Raw genomic sequence first — 21,835 nt, forward strand, 5'->3', positions numbered from 1 at the left:
ATGTTCTGCTAACACTCTGGGTTTTTTTTTTTTTCTCACAAAGTGAGCCATTGGTGGATCTCCCCTAATGTTCACAGCTCAGGTTCTCCATCCAGCCAAGACTTTAAGGACCTGACAGTCTGGTCCTGTGGCTCATGCCTTCACACTAGCACATGGGAGGCAGCGTCAGGAGGACCACGCCGATATGAGGCCATCTTCATCTGTACAGCATGTTCCAAGCCTACACAGTGAGACCCTGTCTCAAAAAAACAAAGAACAAAACAAACGCCAGGTGTAGCTGTGCGTGGCTGTAATCCCAGCATGTAGAGGTCAGAGGCAGGCAGGTCCTGGAAGCTTCTTCACCAACTAGTCTCCCTACTGAAACAAAGAGCTTCAGTGAGACACCCTGTCTCGAGGCAAGAAAGCAGGGCAGGGGTAGAGGAAGTCTCCAGTTAGAGGAAGGTCCTCCTCTGGCCGTCTCAAAGACAAACCCTGGTGCACTCACCCATGGGCACACACACACACACACACACACACTACACACACACACTCTACACACACACACTCTACACACACACTCTACACACACACTCTACACACACACTCTACGCACACACACACACACACACACACACACACACACACACACACACACACTGAAATAAAAGAAGTAGAAAGCCATAAGCCTCAACCTATTTCCTTTTCATGATGCATAATTATCCAGGTCTTTAAAAACTGTACCTAGTAATCCCTGACGAGGGGAAGGGTAAAGAACAGATGATAACCACTCATCGGGCTCCTCAGACTTAAAGGAGCTTGCAGAGTGGAGTATGAAGATGTACTTGTCTCTAGCGGCTGTCAACCCTTCACTATAATGATCTGTTCCATTCTTTTTTTTTTTTTTTTGGTTTTTCGAGACAGGGTTTCTCTGTGTAGCTTTGCGCCTTTCCTGGGACTCACTTGGTAGCCCAGGCTGGCCTCGAACTCACAGAGATCCGCCTGGCTCTGCCTCCCGAGTGCTGGGATTAAAGGCGTGCGCCACCACCGCCCGGCCTGTTCCATTCTTTAATCTGGTCCAACACACAGGAGGCGCTTAAGAAAGAAATACAGAGGAACAGTACTGACTAAGCAAGCCCCAGGAGCTTGACATACTCTTTTTATTTTTTATTTAATTAAGAAAATTGAACCACTGCCTGACTTTCTTGATTTAGACAACTGGTAGCCTGATAAAGTTGACTGGCCCTCCAGCCTTGCCCTTCATGTCTCAGTAATTCCCTGGGGTCAGTAGCTCTGCTGGCTGTTCTCACATCCAGCGTCTCCCCTGAGCCTGTCACGGAGAAGGCTGATAATGTCTTTGAAAGTAAGCGCTGCTGCTGAGACACTCGCCTCCTATAGAAATGCGAAGCACACTCTTTGACACGGTCGTCTTATTTTTAAGAATTTATTCCAGAGATAGACAAAATCTCCATCGACCTGTAAGAGGATATTTCCTGGAGCATTGTTATACGTGACTGGAATCAACCGTGAGACATTCGCTGCAATACATTATGATACATACATCCAAGTGCAGGCCCAGTGAGATGGCCCAGTCGTCAAAACGCTAGCCGTGTGTGCCTGATGACCCCAGTTCAATCCATGGCGCCTACGTAAAGGTGGAAGGCAAGAGCCAACTCCGCAAAGTTGTCCTCTGGGAGCCACACGTACCTCATACACACACAGTAAGAGCTACCATAATGAAAACAAGAAAATATAAATAGGACAGCTACTCTGAGGCAATTTTTATAGACAGTTTTTTTTTTTTTAAGGACATATATGTTTTTCTTTGGGAGCAAAGTATTTCAAAAAGAGTATCATGTGGGAGTCTTGACAGAGGTTTGTTTTGGGGGACTTGTAGACCCAAGCAGAAACTGGGGTTTCTTTGCAGTGTATACCACTTGGACTGTTTGGATTTGAGGCAAGCGCAGGCAGACAGCATGATGGCTAAGAAGCCCCCTGCCTGAGCTCCTGCCCTTTCTCTGGCTGAGGGTCTTCCTACAGGCTAATATCTCTTTGTACCTCAATTTCATTATCTACAAAAACGGGGGTTAATTCGGGAAAAGAAAGTGAAGTACCTACTGTGTGATAAGCATTAGAAGCATGCAATGAACAAAGCACGCAAAGATATTAGCCCATAACTAGTGTGCATTCTAGTCAGAAGAGATGGATAATTAAAACGTAGGCTCGAGCCTGAGGTGGCTCAGCAGGTCAAGGCCCTTGCCGCCACCCCTGACAACATCGGTTCGATTCCTGGGACTCACATGGCGGAAGAAAAGAGCTGACTTCCACAAGCTGTCTTCTGACCGCCACGGTGCTTCGTGTTATACACACACTCACACGGGAGCACACACACACACGGGGACACACACACACACAAATGCATACACACGTTTAAAAATTTTTAAAGAAAAATAGGGCTGAAGGACAGCTCAGCAGTTAGGAGCACTTTTCCTTACGGAGGAGCTGGCCGGGTTCAGCTCCAGCACCCACACAGTGGTGGCCGGGTTCAGCTCCAGCACCCACACAGTGGTGGCCGGGTTCCGCTCCAGCACCCACACAGTGGTGGCCGGGTTCAGTCCCAGCACCCACACAGTGGTGGCCGGGTTCAGCTCCAGCACCCACACAGTGGTGGCCGGGTTCAGTGCCAGCACCCACACAGTGGCTCGCAACCACCTGCAACTCCAGTTCCAGGGGATCCCATGCCACCTTCTGGGTGTGGATTACTTTTATAGTGAGAAAGTAAGTGTTAACAACCCCCCAGCCTGAATTAAATCTCACATTTTTTCATTAATAAACACCAACTTTAGAAGAGATGAGGCTATCCACGTTTAATGGGAAATCAAATTTACGTAATTTCTCCAAAAGAGAAACTGAGGACTCTTGAGCAACATCAACTATATAATCCACCCTTTGACTAGGGAATCCCCACTTCTAGAAACATCATTTAAGAGTTCAGGAAATGCCACACTGGGCGTGGTGGTTCCCACCTGTAGCAGCCCCAGCGCTTGGAGGTCGCGGCAGGAGATGAGCAGTTTGAGGCTAGCCTGGGCTATCCAGTGAACCCTGGCCTCACAAAAGAAAGTAAGGGAACGTGAGGGGAGGAGAGACGGGGGCTGAGTTCACTGAGCGGCAATGGAGCGAACAGCTAAACTATGTGTGTACGATGTTCATTTCGGATTTGACCTCGATGAGTGAAACCGGAAGGAGGGTTGCCAGTTCCCGGTCAACCCAGGCTACTGTGTAGTTAGCTGCTGTCACTCGCCACAAACTAGAGTCACCTGGGAAGCTCCCCTGAGACACTGCCTCCATAACACTGGCTTGTGGGGGGGTTGGGGAGTTAGCTCAGTGGTAGAGCGCTTGCCTAGCAAGCGCAAGGCCCTGGGTTCGGTCCTCAGCTCCAGGAAAAAAAAAACAAAAACTGGCTTGTGGACGTGTCTGTGGGACATTTTCTTGATTAGTGATGGATGTGGGAACGCTCAGCCCACTGCGGCTGGTGCTACCTCTGGGCAGGTGGTCTTGGGTTGCGTAAGAAAGCAGGCTGAAAGAGCCAGAGAGGAAGGAGCGTTCCTCCATGGTTTCTGCTCCTTTCAGTTCCTCCTGCCTTGAATTCCTGTCTCGGTTTCTCTTGATGGTGAGCCATAACCTATAGGTTAAAATAAACCCTTTCCTCCCAAGTTGCTTTTGGTCATTAAAAAAAAATCACTTTCAAATTTATTTTATTTATGTGTGTTTGTTTGGGTATAAGCCACACACATGCTTTCTCACTGCCTGGAACTCTGAGACCATAGTATAAGCCAATCTGAGCTAGGCTACTGAAAATGAGAAACAAGGTAAGGCACACAGGAACCACTAACAGCCTGCCACCTGTCGAACATCTGGACGAGGCATCCTAGATTAGTAAGCTTACAACCCCCAGCTGACCTCAGTCATACACGGGGATCCTCCTGCCTCTGCCTCCTGAGTGCTGGGATTAAAGGTGTGCGCCACCACTGCCAGACCTTTAAATTTCTATTACTTCTTTTTATGTGTAAGGGTGTTTTGCCTGTATATAGGTCTCTACACCACTCGCATGCAGTGCCCATGAAGGCCAGAAGAGGGTATCAGGTCCTCTAGGACTGGAGTTATAGAAGGTTGTGAGCTGCCATGTGGGTGCTGGGAATTGAACCCAGACCCTCTGGAAGAGCTGTCAATGTTCTTAACCTCTGAGCCATTTCTCCATTCCCTTGATTAAATGTTTATCAGTGTATATTCATTGTACAGTTATTTTTCTTTTTAGTTTTTAAGTAAGAGAAATGATAATACACTTGGAAGCTGACGCGCACTCTTTGGGTTGGATATGGTGCTACATGCCCAACTCTAGCCCTGGGGACGCTAACATGAGCATGCTGAGTTCTGAAAATAGCCTGGGCCACACAGCAACACTGTCTAAAAATAAATAAATAAGGGATTCGGCGGAGGAGAGGAATGAGTGCTCCAGAGTGAGGAGAAACTGCTGGCTTGCGTTAGGAGGCAGCAGGGACAGTCATGGTGAGAATTTGGCGTTAGAGACTGGCCAGGCAAGCTCCTCCAGTTCGTCACCAATGGCACATAGGACAATCTCATGGTCCTCTAAAGTCCGTTAAAGGTAGCTCATAAATGACTAACAAGCACGTTTGTGGACATACAGCACCTTTTGCCAAACACTTTCTGCAAATTATCTTGCTTAATCCTCCCAGCAATTGTGAAAAGAAGCAAGTTCCTCCCATCTTCCCGACAAAGAGCTGAAGGCCGGAGGTGACCCTCGGTTATGTGGCTATTGTGGGAGAAGAGCCTGAGACCGCGCACACGACCTGCTACCTCCAGGCCAGCAAACTCCCGTAGGAATGTGAGTCTCCCACAGGATTCTTACTTTCTCTCAGAAATGTAAAAAGAAATGAAAAAGGTGAAATTCATTTTAATAATAAGCTATATTTAGATACTATCTAGATCATACAAGTTTAGAGTCATTATAAATTATTGAGATACTCTTCTTATATTCAGTCTTCAAATTTGACAGGTATAAAAATATAGCTCATTGCCAGGCTGGTCTACGAAGTGAGTTCTAGGACAGCCAGAGCTGTCTTGCTAGAGAAACACTGTCTTGCTAAAATACAGCACGGCCGGGTGTAGAGGCACACACCGTTAATCCCAGAGGCAGAGGTATGTGGATCCCTGTGAGTTCCGGCCAGCCTGGTCTACAGAGTGAGTTCCAGAGCTATATAGTGAGACCTTGTCTCAAAAAAACAACAACAAAATAATAATAATAAATAAATTAACAAATCAAAATATAGCTCAATTCAGCACCAAATCCGCATCAGAAATTTTTTTATCTCTGTTTTGAATGTTATAAAAATCGCAGTTAAGAAAATACATTCATTTACCCAAGTTATTCTAAACTAAGTTTAAAAGTTTTACAGTAGTTGAATATCTATTTTAACTTTCACTTAATTAAAATGAAATAAAATTAATCATCTCCTTCCTCAGGGTCCTAGACATACTGTGGCCAGTCGCCTCCCATAGCTGGTGGCCCCCGAGTAGAGGACTATAGCCCCAGACTCTCCTGACTCTCTGTGTCGTCCTGACTCTGCCAAGCTCCGACAACTCTCCCCAGAACACCTTTCACATCTATTTCCCTCTCCTGATTTTCTATATGTGCTTGTTCTGTTTTCAGATAGGGTTGAACTCTGTAGCCAAGGTGCCCTGAGACTCCCGATGTGGCCCAGGCTCATTTGGAACTTGAGGCAGCCCTTCTGTCCCGCATACTGGGGTTACCCACATACCACCACACTCATTGCTTTTTTGGCTTGGGGGCAGGGTCTCAAACTTTCTGTAATCCTCCTGTCTCTGCTTCCCAGGACTGAAGATGTGTGACACCACACTCAGCTTTCAATTCAACCCACTTCTATCACCCTTAGGTCCTTAGTGATTTTGATTTTATTTTATTTTCCTGTGTATGGGCATTTTGCCTTCATGTATGTCTGTGAATCAAGTGTGTTCCCAGTGCCTGTGGAGGCCAGAAGAGGGCATTAGATCTCCTTCAACTAGAGTTACAGATGGTTGTGAGCCACCATGTGGGTGCTAGGAATTGAACCCTAGTCCTCTGGAAGAGCAGCCAGCACTCTTAACTGCTGAGCCCTCTCTCCAGCCCTGGCTCTTAACAAATTTTTTATTACTATAGGACCGTGCTGATTCTACTTTCTCTAAAACATGGCTGTACCCATTAACATTTATTGAATACTTACTATGCAAACAATTGTCTTAAGCACCTCACACGTATAGGGTCTCACACAGCCAGACAAGTGTCCTATACCGAACTGTGTCCCTGGCTCCCAACATCCTCATATCTAAGAGAAGTAGCTGAAGCATGAGGAGATCAAATAACCTCCTAGCTACGAGTGGAAGAGCTGGGAAGTTGAACCGAGCTTGATCCACACCTCACACTCCATGCCACCGTTCTGTCTCCCTCACAGGGACACACAAGGATGGTAGTTTTAGTGATGGGACTCCAGGTACATTATTATTATTATTATCTTCCCTCCTTCTTGGCTGTGTATTCCAAGTTAGGTGCCCATGAGATGTACCACTTTTTAAATGTCTTAAATAAGTCTGATAATTATTATTCTAGTTTGATTTGAGTCAGGCAAATCACAAAATTGATTCTTAAATGTCCAGATCCTAACAAAATACTGTTCCTTAGTCCCTGATAATATTCTTCCATTGGTCACTAGTGGCAGGTGCTCTAAACATCCAGACTCAGTGGCTCCTAACCTCAAGACTCATTTGCTTTCTTCATTTTTTTTGGTTTTTGTTTGTTTGTTTGTTTGTTTGTTTTGTTTTGTTTTGTTTTTCCAGACAGGGTCTCACTATGTAGCTCTGGCCATCCTGGAACTAGCTCTGTAGACCAGGCTGCCCTCGAACTCACAGAGATCCACCTGCCTCTGCCTCCCCAGTGTGCTGGGACTAAAGGCCTGTGTTACCATCGAGGGCCACAGGAGTCATGTTCACTCATTTCCACTGTTGTGGAATACTTCCTGAAAGCTCCGAGGTGCTGGGTACTCTGTAGATCTGCCCCCCGCCCTGCGGAGCTCTAGCCTCCAGGAGAAAAGATAAAAGCTCAGGCGCTTCAATCCTACTGGGCAGTAATGTGGTGAAGACCCTAGACTCAACCCTATAGAAGCTGATTAGGAACCGGGCACTGAGGAAAAGGACCAGTCGCCCTGCTCACCAAGGCTGTCTTCTTTCTGCAGTTCGGCTAGCAACCACTACCAACCATTCCCTTACGCTAAAATCCTGACAAAAAAAAATATTGCACTTACCCCTTCAGCAGTAGCCTACACCTTCGACCATTTACACCCTCCAGTTTCTCCCTTCAGCCTGTCTGTCCTCTTTAGGCCTTTGCATTTATCACACTGACACTGACCCAGCACTGTCCCTTCAATAACTCAGGTAAACCCTGAACTGGCTTCCTCACTTTGCTTCCTGCACTGGGCTTTTTTTTTTTTTTTTTTTTTGGTTTTTTTTTGAAACAGGGTTTCTCTGTGTAGCTTTGCGCCTTTCCTGGAACTCACTTTGTAGACCAGGCTGGCCTCGAACTCACAGACATCCACCTGCCTCTGCCTCCCAAGTGCTGGGATTAAAGGCGTGCGCCGCCGCCACCACCGCCAGGCTGCACTGAGCTTTTATCCAACTCAACCACGTTCTTCTCGTTTCCTTTTTTCGCCTTCTTTTTTCTCTCTCTCTCTCTCTCTCTTTCTTTCTTCTTCCTTTTATTTTCTAAACAAGGTCTCAGGGAGCCCAGGTTGGTCTTGAATTTTCTGTGTAGCCCAGGATAACCTTGAATTCCTCCCCTCTCCGCCTCCAGAGTGTTAAGAATGACAGGAGGGGCTGGCACTGGGGAGGTGGCTCGTTGGATAAGGGTACATTCTGCTCTTACAGAGGACTCAAGCTCAGTTCACAGGAATACCCTATAACTCCAGCTCCAGGGGCTCTGACACTCCCAGCCTCTAAGGGAACCTGTACTTACACACCCACACAGACACACAAAAACACACATGTTTTTTAAAAAAATGAATTACAAGAGTGTAGGAGCCACTATGCCTGGTCTATATAATGTTAGGGTTTGAACCTAGGGCTTTTTTTATTTTTGTTTTTGTTTTTGGTTCTTTGAGACAAGGTTTCTCTGTGTAGCTTTGGAGCTTTTCCTGGAACTACTCACTCTGTAGCCCAGGCTGGCCTCGAACTCACAGAGATCCACCTGGCTCTGCCTCCTGAGTGCTCGGATTAAAGGCATGTGCCACCACTGCCCGGCAAACCTAGGCCTTTTTTATTTTTTTTTTTTTTTACGTTTTATAAAATCTTTATTGACAAATAATTCACATAGTATACAGTTTGCCTGTTTGCATAATTTGATAGACTTTAGTCCAGCATCCTCATAGGCCCATGACATCATCACCACTTTCTATTTTAGAACATCGCTGTCTTCAATTTCATACACACATATAATGTGTGGTGATTACATTCCACCTTATTTTTTTAAATGAACATAATATTTGCAATTATAACCATTTTTAAGTTCACAATTCAGTGGCATGAATTACAATCAAGATGTTAATTACAATCATGATATTCATTAATTACACTCATGATATTTATTACATTTGTGGTATTCATTGATTACATTCACAGTATTCAATAACTATATTTATAATATTCATTAATTACATTAATTGTATTTTATTTATTACATTCATGATATTATGTCCAGATACTACTGTCTGTTTGTGGGGCTTTTCCATCACACAAAACAGAAATTCTGTGTTTGGGAAATCATTGCTCTGTATTCCTTTCTTCTCCATCTTGAGACAACATCTAATCTTTCTGTCTCTATGAATTTGTATATTCTATATATTTCATGTAATACAATTCTATAGTATTTGTCCTTTTTTAAACATAAAAGCATTTTATGTACAACTACAGGAGAAATAATACACAGATAGCTTGAACATAAAAACAAAACCTAGGACTTTTTGAAGTCAGGCAAACACTCCGGCAAGTGAAATACAGCCCTAACCCTCAACCATATCCATGCTTATTCCCCTGAGCAGGCTATTATCCTGGCCAGAAATCCTAATGGGTTTTCTATTTGGTTTCTAACATTCTGATCTTATTGCCTACCAGCCCCACATCGATCCCTGTTTCAGCCAACTGGTCTACTTGCAATTCTTCCATCTGTTCCACTTTCCTCAGGCTCCTCCCTCCATCTAGAAATCACCCAGCCTCCACGTCTGCCTGCGAGTGCAATTGGTTACTCCAGAGGCAGGCCAAGCGCCAATGGTTCTGGTGAGGGTCTTGTCCACTCACCTCTCTTTCACCGCTCCTGCTGACCACACGTTAGCCTTAGGTCAATGTTTACATGTTATTATTTGTGTGCATGCCGTGTTTGCCTCCAGTGTTTCTTGAGGGCCCACGATATCCCGGGGGTACATACTAGGTATTTGACATGTGCTGTCTAGTTCAGTTCAGTCCTCACGGCAGCCCTGTGAGAGAGATACGACTCCCTTCGTTTTACAGGACAGGAATCTGAAGCTGTCGGGGGGATTAATGATCTTGATTCCTTACTAAATGGCACAGACGTCACTCACTCAACAAATTTTATTCCATTTGGTGTCTGCCAGATTCCTAGGACCCCCTGGGCCTTTCGGTATGGATTGGGTCCCTCTGGGAGCAATTAGCACAGCAGCCTCAGGACTAGGCAGATCATGTCAAAGGCAGTTTTCTGCCCCTCTCCTTTGATTTAGATTTGTTGCACTATGGAAAAAAAAAAAAAATGTTTGGCTCTCAGTCAGCACTTAGCCTGGGCCGGCACAGGGCTAAAGAAGTGATTCATGTGGACAAACATCACCCAGGATGTTTTGTTCCACCGGTGACCCCGATTGTCGTAAACCTGTGACAGGCGTGCCAAACCCCGGGCACACAGCCAGCGTCTTGCACTCCCAGCACCATGCCACCTCAAGAGAACCTCAAGCCAAGTCTCCCCTCTTCCTGCTTCAGCTTCTCTAGAGAGCCTGTGACAGACAGCATTACTGCCCTGGCTTGATAAGAGGCTCTTGAGACATTCATATGATAATCAAGAACGGAGAAGGGTGAGTCTCCCTTGAGCTGGACTTTCACCCTTTAGTGTTGGAAACCCCCAAACTAGTTGGATCAGTTCATATTGCCTCATGAAGAACTCCATAGTAATGGACTCATTCCCGTCTTCCTCATCATTTTAGAGTCGAGGGTGTTTAGAGGCCGTTCGCTCAAGGGCAGCTGATGCCCACGGCCAATGAGCATGCCTCCAAAGCCAGTTCATCCTGGCCAGAGGGGTGGATCTAACTAAAGCATCTGAGCCAAGAAGCAGGGATGAAGTAATTCTATTTTGTATTTGAGGTGTATTTTTTTTTCTTTCCGTCCTCAAGACAGTCTTCTCTGACGTTGGTGTTATCAGACTGTCTATTCCACAACTCCCAAACTGTGGAATGTTGGACACCTATCCACTGCCTTCAGCTCACTCCATCTTAGGCAAACATTCCTTGTTTAAATAGGTCTAAAGGCAACATTTGCTCACAAAGTAGAGTTCTTAAGCTGATATTCGTCCCTCCCTCTCAACCAAGATGGTGTAAGTGTTCAAAACCTTCAGTGTCTCATATGGCCCATAGTGGACAAAGGTCTTAATGATAATCTGCTATTGAATGGTAGAATTCTTAATTTCCACAAAGGAAATATCAGTGTTTAATTCTTAGGCAAGGGAATTAGACCACAGGCCACCAAGGCCAGTGAACCAATGTCACTGGGAAGATCATCATGTTCTTGGTTATTTTTAAAATCTATCATGAAGCGGCTTGGTAAATATGTAGACGGCCAGAGCCAGGGTATAATAATTGGGACAAGTAAATGTTCTAAAAAGCCCACTGCCTGGGGTCACTTTCCAGTTACTGCTGTTTCCCCCAGTATGGAATGTGTATATTGATGACATGTGTATTAATATGAGCATACACGTCCCAAATGAAGGCCAGAGGATGACTCTCTGGAGCCTGTCTCTCACTATGTAGCTGAGGATAAACTTGAATTTCTGATCCCACTGCCCCTACCCCTCAAGTGCTGAGATTACAGACATGGGCTTCCATGCCTTGTTTATTCAGTGTTGGAGAATCAAACCAAGGGCTTCGTGTACTCTAGACAAGCACTCTATAAACTATGCAAAACGTGAGAGGTTTGAAAACATGTCAAAAGTCTAGCACTGGAGAGGAGGGCTAAATGTCAAACCTAGCTAGGGTTTGAGAGGTTAAAATAACCCTTGTAATTACATCCCAGCCCTGGGTCACTTCATTTTTTTAAAAAAATATTTTTATTTTATGTTATGAGTGTACCGTATGCAAGCAGGGCCCTCAGAGACCAAGAGAGAGTGTCACATCCTCTGGAACTGGAATTAAGAGATGACCGTGTGGTTGCTGGAAACCAAACCCAGATCCTCTACAAAAGCAGCAAGTTCTCTTGACCACTGAGCCATCTCTCCATCCCGATGGGTTACTTTGAATATTAATGAATCTTTGAAGTCAAACTTTATTCGTGTAAAAATCCCCTTGGTTCGTTCATGATGTGTTATATTGTAGACAGGCTAGTGCTTAGAACCTCGACATACTACTAGTACTCCTCAAGGAACTGAATCAGCATTGTTAATTAACACTGGTGACTTAAAAGGACTGTTTTAACCCCTCAAAACTTTAGCCTGGTTTGACATTTAGCATTACTCCTACAATGTTAGTCTTTTAACATGTTTTCAAATCTCTTACATTTTGCATAGATAAATTTTATTCTGCCTTCCCCGATATAGCTCTTGTAAATATTTTATTGTTGCCTCTACCATATGTTTTTAAGTCACTTAGAGCACAAACCAAATATTATTTCACTAATATAGAAACCATTGAATTTTGCTATTCCTAATGTCATATCCCCCCCGAAAAAAAAACAAATTTCAAAAAAGCATTTTTTTTTGTTAGAAGACATTCACGATCTACTGTCTGAATTATTTGCTAACGTTTTCGAGACACCTTGAAAAAGACTTATGGCATATGTTAGCAGAAGTTCAGCAGAGAGAGTGGGAGAAAACACGTTAAAGAACTCAAAGGTGGGACATGCCAAACACTGAGCAAAGCGTGCAGGGGAACAGGAAGAGCAGGATCACTGTCGGCAACTGGAGGGCAATTGGGTGTTAACACCAGAAGGCGCTCTCCCCAGCTTCCCACCCTCAAACCTCAAGGCTCCCGACTCGTCTCCTGCCTTTCCCCAACTTTCCTCTCACCCTTTCCTCTTTCTGTTTGGCCTCTCAGCGTTATCGACCACTTTTTAGGTAATTTCATCCCATCTGGAAAGCAACTCCTGTCTTCTTTCTCTTTCTTTCTGGGGACGACTCCTTCGGACCTTACTTGCTGAGCCAGAGCTGAGAGCTTGTGAGGGTGATCTATTTTGGGAGTCCTCCAATGGGCTGGCCTCCCCCATGACAACGCCAACCTGCTTCCCTCCCCCCAATCCCTACTTCTCATCCCTAGAGAAATTTGAACTCTGTGGCCCCTGAAACTATGCCTGGATCCCTAAGGTCTCCATCTGGAGCGAAGCTTTTTTTGACCAAAGTGAGATCAGGTCAAGGGGGTGGAGTGGACAGTACCTCTTTGCAGGCGTGAAGCTCGGGTCCGGCTCCTAGGGTCACCTGGACGGTGGTCCCAGCCCAGAGCAGCAGCCACATAAGCCGAGATGTGCGCCTTTCAGTTCTTCCTCCGCCTCCGGCAGAGGGATGAGGGTTGAGACCAGGCTCAGCCATAGCGCTGTCCTGAGCCAGCGGCTGTAGCGGCTCAGGTGCTGCGGTAGCTGCTTATGCTGGCAGAAGGAGGAAAAAAAGAGGAGGGAGGTACACAGGGGGAGGATGCAAGGGGCTGGACTCGCTTCAGTCACCTCCCTGCGGCTACGCCAAGGCCGCCCATCCTTCCTCCTCCCTCGGTCCTTTCCTCCTCCTATCCACGTCGCCTTGACAACCGCATCCTCTTCGCTCAGCGCGGGTGGGGCAGGGACCACGCGGGCCTCTGCCGCTCACCTGCCGGTCTCCATGGCAGCCGCCACCGCTGGCGCGCGGCGTGGGAGTTCGCGCGCCAGGGTTTGCAACTAACCCAACAGGCTTACGTAAAGCACGCGGTAGAAGAACCCTCCAAGCATCCGCGGCAGTTCATTTCGCCCCTATTGCTCTTCCTGGCCAGAGGTCATTTCTAATCATCTCTTATTTTGTAAACGTGGCATGTGAAATGATAAAGGGAAGACATACGTCATCACTACCTTCGAGGGATCGTCTCCTAGAGTGGCCCCAGCACTAACTGCAAAAGCTACTTCCATCCTCCCACCCCGCCAAATCCATCCATGTTTTTACAGCCGGGTCGATGAGCAACCCTGACGTCTGCATAGTTAAACAGCAAGGAGAGTGACCTAACCGACCCTTTTCCAGTCAGGACACGTCAGATCTTGGGGGTTTTGACATTCTCGGACTCTCATTGCTTTGAAAATGGAGAAGCTTTCTTTTAGGTGAGGGTGAGAAGGAAACCTCTGGGTCATCCTAAAGGACTTCCTTCGTCAGCTTTTGCGGGGCTCCCAAGCTGTTGGGAGGCCAGCGTTTTCCACCTAGGGCTCCAGAGAACACATCCAGGTCTCCTTTCCTCGGCATTCACAACAGCCTCCTCCCAAGGAGCCTTCTGAGTTGAACCGCCAGGTGGCGCATCTCTCGAAGGAAATATATCTCTGTCATAAATGGAGGGGTAGTTGCCTGGCAACCAAAAACTGGGCGTTCCAAACAATTGGGACCGGGGATCCTGTACGAGACAGGTCCGTGCTTTGGCTGCGCTAATCTCCTGGGACTAAGCCAGCATCTTTGGGCCTTTAAGTATGCCTCACTCTCAGGAATCGTTCTCGCACCCTACCTTAAGTGAAGAAGACTCACACTTGGGAAGTCTGCGGGCTTCTAAGGTACTGAAGTTTCCTCAGCAAATTCCCAGTGGGGTCTCCAGGAGACTCCCGGTACCCTAACTCTGGTGAGACCACCGAATGCCAGAGAAAACTGTTTTCTGCCTGTCTCCTTGGCCTGCTGTTTGGGTCTGCTAACGTTTCAGAAGTGGTTTTGAGCAGAGGGAAATGAACTCTACTGTAGAATAAGGTCCGATAATATAAGTGATGGGAAAGCCGGGTTCCACCAAGTTACTATTTTTTTCTCTTTTTTGGCTTTTATGATTGTTTGTTTTGCTTTTTTTCTAGACAGGGTTTCTCTGTGTAGCTTTGGAGCCTTTCCTGGAACTTACTCGGTAGCCCAGGCTGGCCTCGAACTCACAGAGATCTGCCTGCCTCTGCCTCCCAAGTGCTGGGATTAAAGGTGTATGCCACCACCGCCCGGCTACCATTTTTTTCTTGTTTTGAAATCTGTACTCCAAAGACAGATGAGATGTGGACTTTTCAGAGAAAAGAATGCTCTGAAAGACACTAGGTCATACTTCAAGCAAGCTTTCATGATACCTCTGTCCTCTGGTTGATGCAGGAACGCATCTGTCTATGTGTGTGTTTAATTTGTGTTCAGTGCTCTGGAGATACAAACCATGCTAGTATAAGTATTTGGGATATTTGAAGAGGTGCACAATAAAGTGAATTAAGTGGTAATCTGAGCTTGATAACAATATGAAAGCACTTCCTTTCAGTCTATATTTGTTATTTATATGCCAGACACTCTGCTAAACACTGAGGGCACATAGTCTAAAATTAGATATAGTTAATGTCCAGTTAGCTTAGTAAGGAAGCATCAGTAAAAATGTGTAGACAAGCCAAGCATATGCCTGTAATCCCAGCACTTGGGAGGTCAAGGCAGAAGAACCAGGAATTCTAAGCCTGCCTGAGCTATGAGAACCTGTTTCCAAACACAAAAGCAAACAAACACAAAAATGTGCGACCCGCAGTGGCGCATGTATTGTGAAGGAGTCACAGGTGGGATGTCCTGAGAATAGGAACCTGAAGGAGGGTTTCTCAGAGGTGAGTGTGTCTAGATGAGTTAGCTGGGACAGATGAAAGGTGTGTGTGTGTGTGTGTGTGTGTGTGTGTGTGTGTGTGTGTGTGTGTATTTGTAAAAAGAAAAAAATCAGATGCTCAGGAAAAGAAGCAGTAGGTGTGCATATGCCTGGGAAGGAGAGACAGAGTGGCCCGGGGAACTGAAAATCCAGACAAGCTAAATGTTGGTGTGAAATAGAAGACATAGGGTGATGGGTTTGAGAGACCAGACCTTGGTGGCTGAGCGTTGTGAGCATTGTGTTAGCAGGCTAGAAATCAGCCTGGAAGTGCTGGGAACAGAATCGTGGGATTTCAAGCACTGGAGTGTCACGATCAGTGTATGTTAGGAATCATACACAGTTATGTGCATGCCCTTCAGTAAACGTGTGTTAAATGAGTATAAGCAAAATGAAGGGCCTACAGCCTCAGCTACATAGCAAGTTCAAAACCAGCCTAGATTATATGAGACACTGTCCTAAAAAACAAAACTGGTGGCCTATGTGGGTAAACTTCATCGATGGGGGGTATGCCATTAACATTTATAGGACTGGTCTTTAGAGTATCATGTGCTCAGCTCCACGAGTTAGTTGTAAATATGTCATTGTTGATAGACATGTACTTTTGTTACATCCTTGATTATTATGTGAATAGAGTGTAGTCATATCAAAAGCAAAATTTAGAGTCTCAAGACAGTTTGCTGTGATACTCCCAGACACCTAAAGGAACTGAATCAACAAATAGTGGCCTGTGCACATTTACTATGACACTGATATTCACAATACCCAAGTTAAAGAACCAGTCTAGGTACTGTCCACATGAATAGATAAAGAAATTGTGATATGTAGGTGGAAGTTTCTCTCCTGCCTGCCTGTTCCCAAATACCCGGCAGCCCCTTCTTAAATAATATTAAGCCTCTGAGTCAATTATTTAAGAAGCAGCTGCCAGGTATTTGGGAAAATGTTGTGGGATAATGCTCTTGCACATTGTAAAGATTTGTCACTTGGTTTAATAAAACACTGATTCATTGGTAGCTGGGTAGGAAGTTAGGTGGGAAAGCCAAACTGAGAATGCTGGGAAGAAGGAAGGGCGGAGTCAGGAGTAGCCAGCCAGATGCAGAGGAAGCAAAATGAGATTGTCATTTTGAGAAAAGGTACCAAGCCACATGGCTAAATGTAGACAAGAATTATGGGTTAATATAAGTGTAAGAGCTAGTTAGTAATAAGTCTGAACCATTGGCCAAACATTTATAATTAATATAAGCCTCTGAGTGATTATTTTATAAGTGGCTGCAGGACCAGGCAGGATGCAGAAAAGCTTCCGGTTTTAGTGCTAGACAGACACGACCAAGTGATGTCCAGTCATAAAGAACAGATATGTTTCGGGGAGATGGGTGCAACATAACAAGGAAGACAAGGCAGATTCAGAAAGGCAGATGTGACATATGCATGATCTAGTTTAAGATTAAAGACATGGGGGCTGGAGAGATGGCTCAGAGGTTAAAAGCACTGCTTGTTCTTCCAAAGGTCCTGAGTTCAATTCCCAGCAACCACATGGTGGCTCACAACCATCTGTAATGAGATCTGGTGCCCTCTTCTGGCTTGCAGGGATATGTGCAGACAGAACACTGTATACATAATAAATAAATAAATCTTTAAAAAAAAAAAAAAGATTAAAGACATGAGACTGGAGTAGATGCGTGGTAGAACGCTTGCCCAGCATGAGTTTGATCCCCAACACAGCAAGGGGGGAAAGGGACATGAAAATAGAGAGGGGGCTGTTTGGAAAAGGAACAAGAGAGGATAACGGGGGACAAATACGGTCAGAGTTTTATGGAGGCACAAAAAATATGATGAATAATAAAAGATTGTATAGGCCGGGCGGTGGTGGCGCACGCCTTTAATCCCAGCACTTGGGAGGCAGAGCCAGGCGGATCTCTGTGAGTTCGAGGCCAGCCTGGGCTACTAAGTGAGTTCCAGGAAAGGCGCAAAGCTACACAGAGAAACCCTGTCTCAAAAAAACCAAAAAAAAAAATAAAATAAAAATAAAAATAAAATAAAATAAAATAAAATAAAAGATTGTATTTGCTAATGTACAGAGACTGTCACAGAATTGGTGATCAATGAATGCAGGCTCTTCTGGCTCTTAAAAAAATCACACACAGAAGTGGACTGGGTACAGTGGAGTGAGGCAGAAATGGCTCAGCTTGGAAACAGGTGCAGCAATCCTGAAGAAGGATACCGGACAGCAGTGTCATGGCGAGAAGATGGATGTTTGAGAAGGATGAAAGGGATAGGGCAGTGGGATTTGATAACTCGATATGGGCCAAAGAAAATGGATAAATATAAGATAGACTCCTGAGTTTCTGAGGGCTTAATTGGCACCATCACTGAGATGAAGCATCCAAAGGAAACAGGTTGGGGCAGAAAGATGTTGGCATCAATCAGGTGGATGTTTCTGTGGTGCCTGTGAAATCTTTAAATGATTTTGTGGTAGGCAGGCTTGAGAGGTTGGGATTGAAGATGTATGTCTGGGAGCTAATAAAACAAACACTATCAGAAGCAGAGAAAAGACTGAGCTGAGAAAGAAGGTGTAATAGCCAGAGACCAAAGCTAAACCAGAAGGAGTTGGACTCATAAGATGGAGAAGTATTTGTGGGGATTCAGAGTTACAATGCCAGAAATCTCAGGAATCAAATAAGGTCATGGCTAGCAAAGATCTTTCTAGTAGCCACAGAGATTGCTGCTCAAGAGCCAGGCCAGTTTCAGTGGGCACTGGAAGAGAGGCCAGACTACAAAGGATTGGAGACTTGAAGGGTGGAGAAGGGGAGACAGTAGCGGTTGACCCTTGCAGAAGTGTGGCTCTGTGGAGACGGCGACAGTGTGTCAGACACACCTTGATAAAAGGATGGTAGAGATGTTTGGGCCAGATGAGGGCATGGGGAATGGTCCAAGTCCAAAGAACAGGGAAGGGCTGGGTCAGAGATGCTTCCTTCTGAGTGAAGGACTTCTCCCTGTGACCAAAGGAAGGAGGTCCGCAGGCTGGCCTCAGTGACTGACGGTTGGTTTTCTTTCTTTTCTTTTCTTTTTTTCTATTTTTGGTTTTTTCAAGACAAGGTTTCTCTGTGTTGCCCTGGCTGTCCTGGAACTCGTACTGTAGACTAGGCTAGCCTCAAATTTACAAAGATCCGCCTGCCTCTGCCACTCAACTTTAGTGAAAGGCAATCCCCTTGTGCCAGTAGAGGAGATGGTGAGTCTTGCATGGCCTTTGAGGGAAGTGGCCGAGCTGCTCAGGGCCACAGCAGGGATAGCTGAACCTATGTTTGCACTGTGTGTACATATTTTACATATTTGCCTGATCCTACTGTTCAACCTTCGAAGATTGAACTGAGTTGAGTCACACAGTACTTTGCTACATGGAGGGAGAGGAGGCTAGATGGTAGTGCTTACTAGAATCAGTCATTGGTTTGATCAGGGCATAGTTTTATGTGTATTAGGTCAGCATGCTCGGAACTGAGGATACGGTGGTGAAAATGCTCAGTTTCATACACGAGAAACTCTAACTTTGTGTTGTTCTCACTTATGTCTGGGGTGTTTATAGAACTGAGTAGTGTTCACTGAGCTCTTTCTGACATTCCTTTCCATGACTTATCCTTTCTTGCACAGTATTTTTCTCACCTAGACACCACACTTTCTGACTTTGTCTCCCATTGCCGGAGTGAAAATACTGTCCCCATAGACCCTTCTGGTCAGGCTCTTTTTCTGCAGGCTTCAACCACTTCTGCATATGGACAACTTGATCTATCTCAATTGTTTCTAGCTCTCCAGTAAGCCATGCTCTTCCAGTTTTCTCTTAATTAGAAGTTTCATCTTTTCTCCAAACCTGGGGCTTCTAAACATGAACATATCATCTTTCTGGTCTGAAAGATGATATGTCCCCGAGCCCTCTCCTCTCCTCTCCTCTCCTCTCCTCTCCTCTCCTCTCCTCTCCTCTCCTCTCCTCTCCTCTCCTCTCCTCTCCTCTCCTCTCCTCTCCTCTCCTTTCCTCTCAGTATCCTGACCCGCCAGCTTCTCCTGTGTCCCCGTCCCCAGTCCATTTCAGTCATTTCTCACTCAGAATGCTTAGAGAGGCCTGCCCCTGCTATCACTCCTCTTTGTGGCTGTCCTTCTGAGGTTCAAGTAAAATGGGATGGAGCACGGTGATGAACATGGCCCAAAAGCATTAGGAAGGCCTCAGATGGAGCACGGTGATGAACGTGACCCATGCTGCATCAGCAAGGCCTCCTATAACCAAGTCCTGCATGTTTTTTCTCTTTTGCAGAAATCATCGTTTAAGAACCCAACTCACCTTGCTCAGCAGCAGGAACCCTGGAGTCGGCTCAACTCAACTCCCACATTTACCTCCATGAGGCGAGACGCCTGCTTTTTCGATCCCAAGGTACATAGCATTGAAATACTACTTCTTTTTTGTATCCACTTCAGGCTCAAAAAATATCTTCTATTTTATTTTAATTAATTAATTGATTTTTTTTTTTAGATAGAACCTTGCTACATAGCCAAAGCTGACCCCAAACTTAGTATTTAGCCCAAACTGGCCTAGAACTCTCAATCTCCCTGAGTACTGGGATCACGGACATATGCCAGCACACTTGGCATCAATATCCTTTTCTAAGGTAGTCTGAAATGCCTCAGCATCTTTCCTTTTGTTCCAATTCAAGATCTTACCAAATCCAAAACCAACCTATTAAGTCACAAGGCTTGCTCCAAATCATTTTTATCAAATTTCTTCTCACACACTGTAGTAAATCCAAGGTTGAACTGGGTGGTAGTGGCGAACACCTTTAATCCCAGCACTTGGGAGGCAGAGGCAGGGGCAATCTGAGTTTGAGGCCAGCCTGGTCTACGGAATTAGTTTTAGGATAGCCAGGGCTATATAGAGAAACCCTATCTTGAAAAATGAAAACAAACATAAACAAAAAGAATATAACCATAAATGAGATAAGGTTTGTCAAACGCAAAGACCATTTTTCCATGTCACCAGTGAGCTTAGCACTCTTAGCCTAACCCCAGGAGATCATTCCTGTGGACAAGAGTTACGAAGTCACCATCATGCACAACACAGTGTTAGGTGCTGGTGGGTTTCTGCTCTTTTGGATACAATCTGACTAGGGTTAAGGCACAAAACAGCCAAGTTAACTGTCGGAGGACTGGTTCCTCTGTAGATGCCAAAGGATGATCTGGATTTCCGCTTAGCAGCCTTGTATGACCACCACACTGGGGCATTCAAGAACAAAACTGAGATACTGTTGCACCAGGAGACCATTCAGGATAAGCATGGGTAAGTGCTGAAGACAGAGCCTCTGCGCCCTAAGGATGCCACCTACCATCAGTGACATAAGCCAAAACGACATGTGGCAATACGAACAAGTACGTAGTTGGGGTTTTATGGGCAGAATAGTTTGTTTTTGTCTTTGGCTTAAATGTGCTGGGGATCAAACTTAGGATATCATGCATGCCAGGCAAGTGCTATACCCCCAGCAACATCCTTAGGCCTCATTTATGTATTTCATTTTCTAAAATGAGCAGAAATCCTCATCTGGATAGTTCATCTATCCAGTTAGGTCCATCCGAATAAACAAACAAATGCTTTGATAATTCCAGAAGGTGGTTGGGGATTTAGCTCAGTGGTAGAGCACTTGCCTAGCAAGCGCAAAGCCCTGGGTTCGATCCTCAGCTCAAAAAAAAAAAAAAAAAAAAAAAGAAGATGATAATTCCAGAAGGTACACAGGGCCTTGGACTTGAAATCTTATGATATCATCTATCATCTCCCCTCTCATGTTTTCTTTCTGGCTGATGTCACTCTCCCCTGTTCTCCTCCCACGTTTTCCAAAAGCAAGATCCAGTTTCCTGGAGAATGTTTCCACTCCCCTGCGGCCCCCATCACTTCCCGGGCTAACATCATCAGACACTGGATCAACCCTAAGAAAGAATCCATCCACAGCATCCAGGGATCCATAGGTGAGGGTTAGCAGACAGGGTGGCACATGGGGGTGCTCCCACATCACTGAACCTCCAGGGACCAGGCTTGGGGTGACTGATGGCAGGAGGATCGGAGACCACAGGGGACGGGAATTAGTGATTAAGTTGTCACCTACCGGAGCACTCCTAGGGGACATGCTGATAATAGAACTAGGAGTTCAGCTGTTCAGATTTTGTCTAGGTGACATTTTGAGCAGGGCAGGCATAGGACATGAATCTGGGAATGAAGATCTTAGTTAACATCCATCAGTCCATCGTATGCCAATTTCCCATCATTACAAGAATCTTCTCACGGTACCAATAAATGCATTTGATTAAAGGACTCAAAAAAGGGGGTGGGGGCAAAGGGTCTGAAATTCCAGCTCACCCCATTCTCTTTTCTCCACAGTGTCTCCTCACACGGCAGCCACCAATGGAGGTTACTCCCGAAAAAATGATGGTGGCTTCTTCTCCACCTAGTGGTGAGAACTGGGTTAATTTCGTCATGGTGGGACATCCGGCTGCCCCTTCTTCATTAAATAGGTTTGTTCAAGATGAAGCCTGGAGTGTCTGCTGCCCATGGCACTTTTGACCGCTCTTAAAAGAAAACCCCCTGATTCTAGAATCAAGTCCTGTTGCAACTTGGAAGGTCATTTTGCCAAAAGGATTTAGGACAGAACACC

General features: G+C 45.5%; 2 protein-coding genes across 3 annotated transcripts in view; one reads left to right on the top strand and one right to left on the bottom strand.

The window, feature by feature from the left end:
- Positions 1–13,265, bottom strand: part of Elapor1 (endosome-lysosome associated apoptosis and autophagy regulator 1) — an 85,409-nt gene extending 72,144 nt beyond the window's left edge. The window contains exon 1 of the mRNA XM_006979466.4: positions 12,737–13,265. Within this exon, the coding sequence (XP_006979528.1) occupies positions 12,737–12,889 (153 nt within the window). The 5' untranslated portion in view covers positions 12,890–13,265. The remainder of the gene's footprint in view (positions 1–12,736) is intronic.
- Positions 13,266–13,769: 504 nt separating this feature from the next.
- Cfap276 (cilia and flagella associated protein 276) lies at positions 13,770–21,711 on the top strand. Of its 2 annotated transcripts, none has more exons than XM_042279732.2 (5): positions 13,770–14,076; positions 19,456–19,572; positions 20,357–20,472; positions 21,028–21,152; positions 21,562–21,711. In XM_042279732.2, exons 1-5 carry the CDS (start codon positions 13,996–13,998, stop codon positions 21,630–21,632), a joined length of 510 nt encoding a protein of 169 aa, XP_042135666.1. In that variant the 5' UTR covers positions 13,770–13,995; the 3' UTR covers positions 21,633–21,711. The 2 variants fall into 2 exon arrangements, with proteins under 2 accessions (XP_042135666.1, XP_042135667.1); XM_042279733.2 differs by having other exon boundaries at positions 21,032–21,152.
- Positions 21,712–21,835: the final 124 nt, after the last annotated feature.

Source organism: Peromyscus maniculatus, chromosome 6 (assembly GCF_049852395.1).
Source record: "Peromyscus maniculatus bairdii isolate BWxNUB_F1_BW_parent chromosome 6, HU_Pman_BW_mat_3.1, whole genome shotgun sequence".
Classification (NCBI taxonomy): domain Eukaryota; kingdom Metazoa; phylum Chordata; class Mammalia; order Rodentia; family Cricetidae; genus Peromyscus; species Peromyscus maniculatus.

What these genes read in the sequence shown, in the direction of transcription:
- Cfap276 (XM_042279732.2), top strand. Translation starts at nt 13,996, where the DNA reads ATGCCTCACTCTCAGGAATCGTTCTCGCACCCTACCTTAAGTGAAGAA. An exon ending in GAAGTCTGCGGGCTTCTAAG is followed by an intron (nt 14,077 to 19,455) that starts GTACTGAAGTTT and finishes TCTCTTTTGCAG; the next exon opens with AAATCATCGTTTAAGAACCC. An exon ending in CCTGCTTTTTCGATCCCAAG is followed by an intron (nt 19,573 to 20,356) that starts GTACATAGCATT and finishes GTTCCTCTGTAG; the next exon opens with ATGCCAAAGGATGATCTGGA.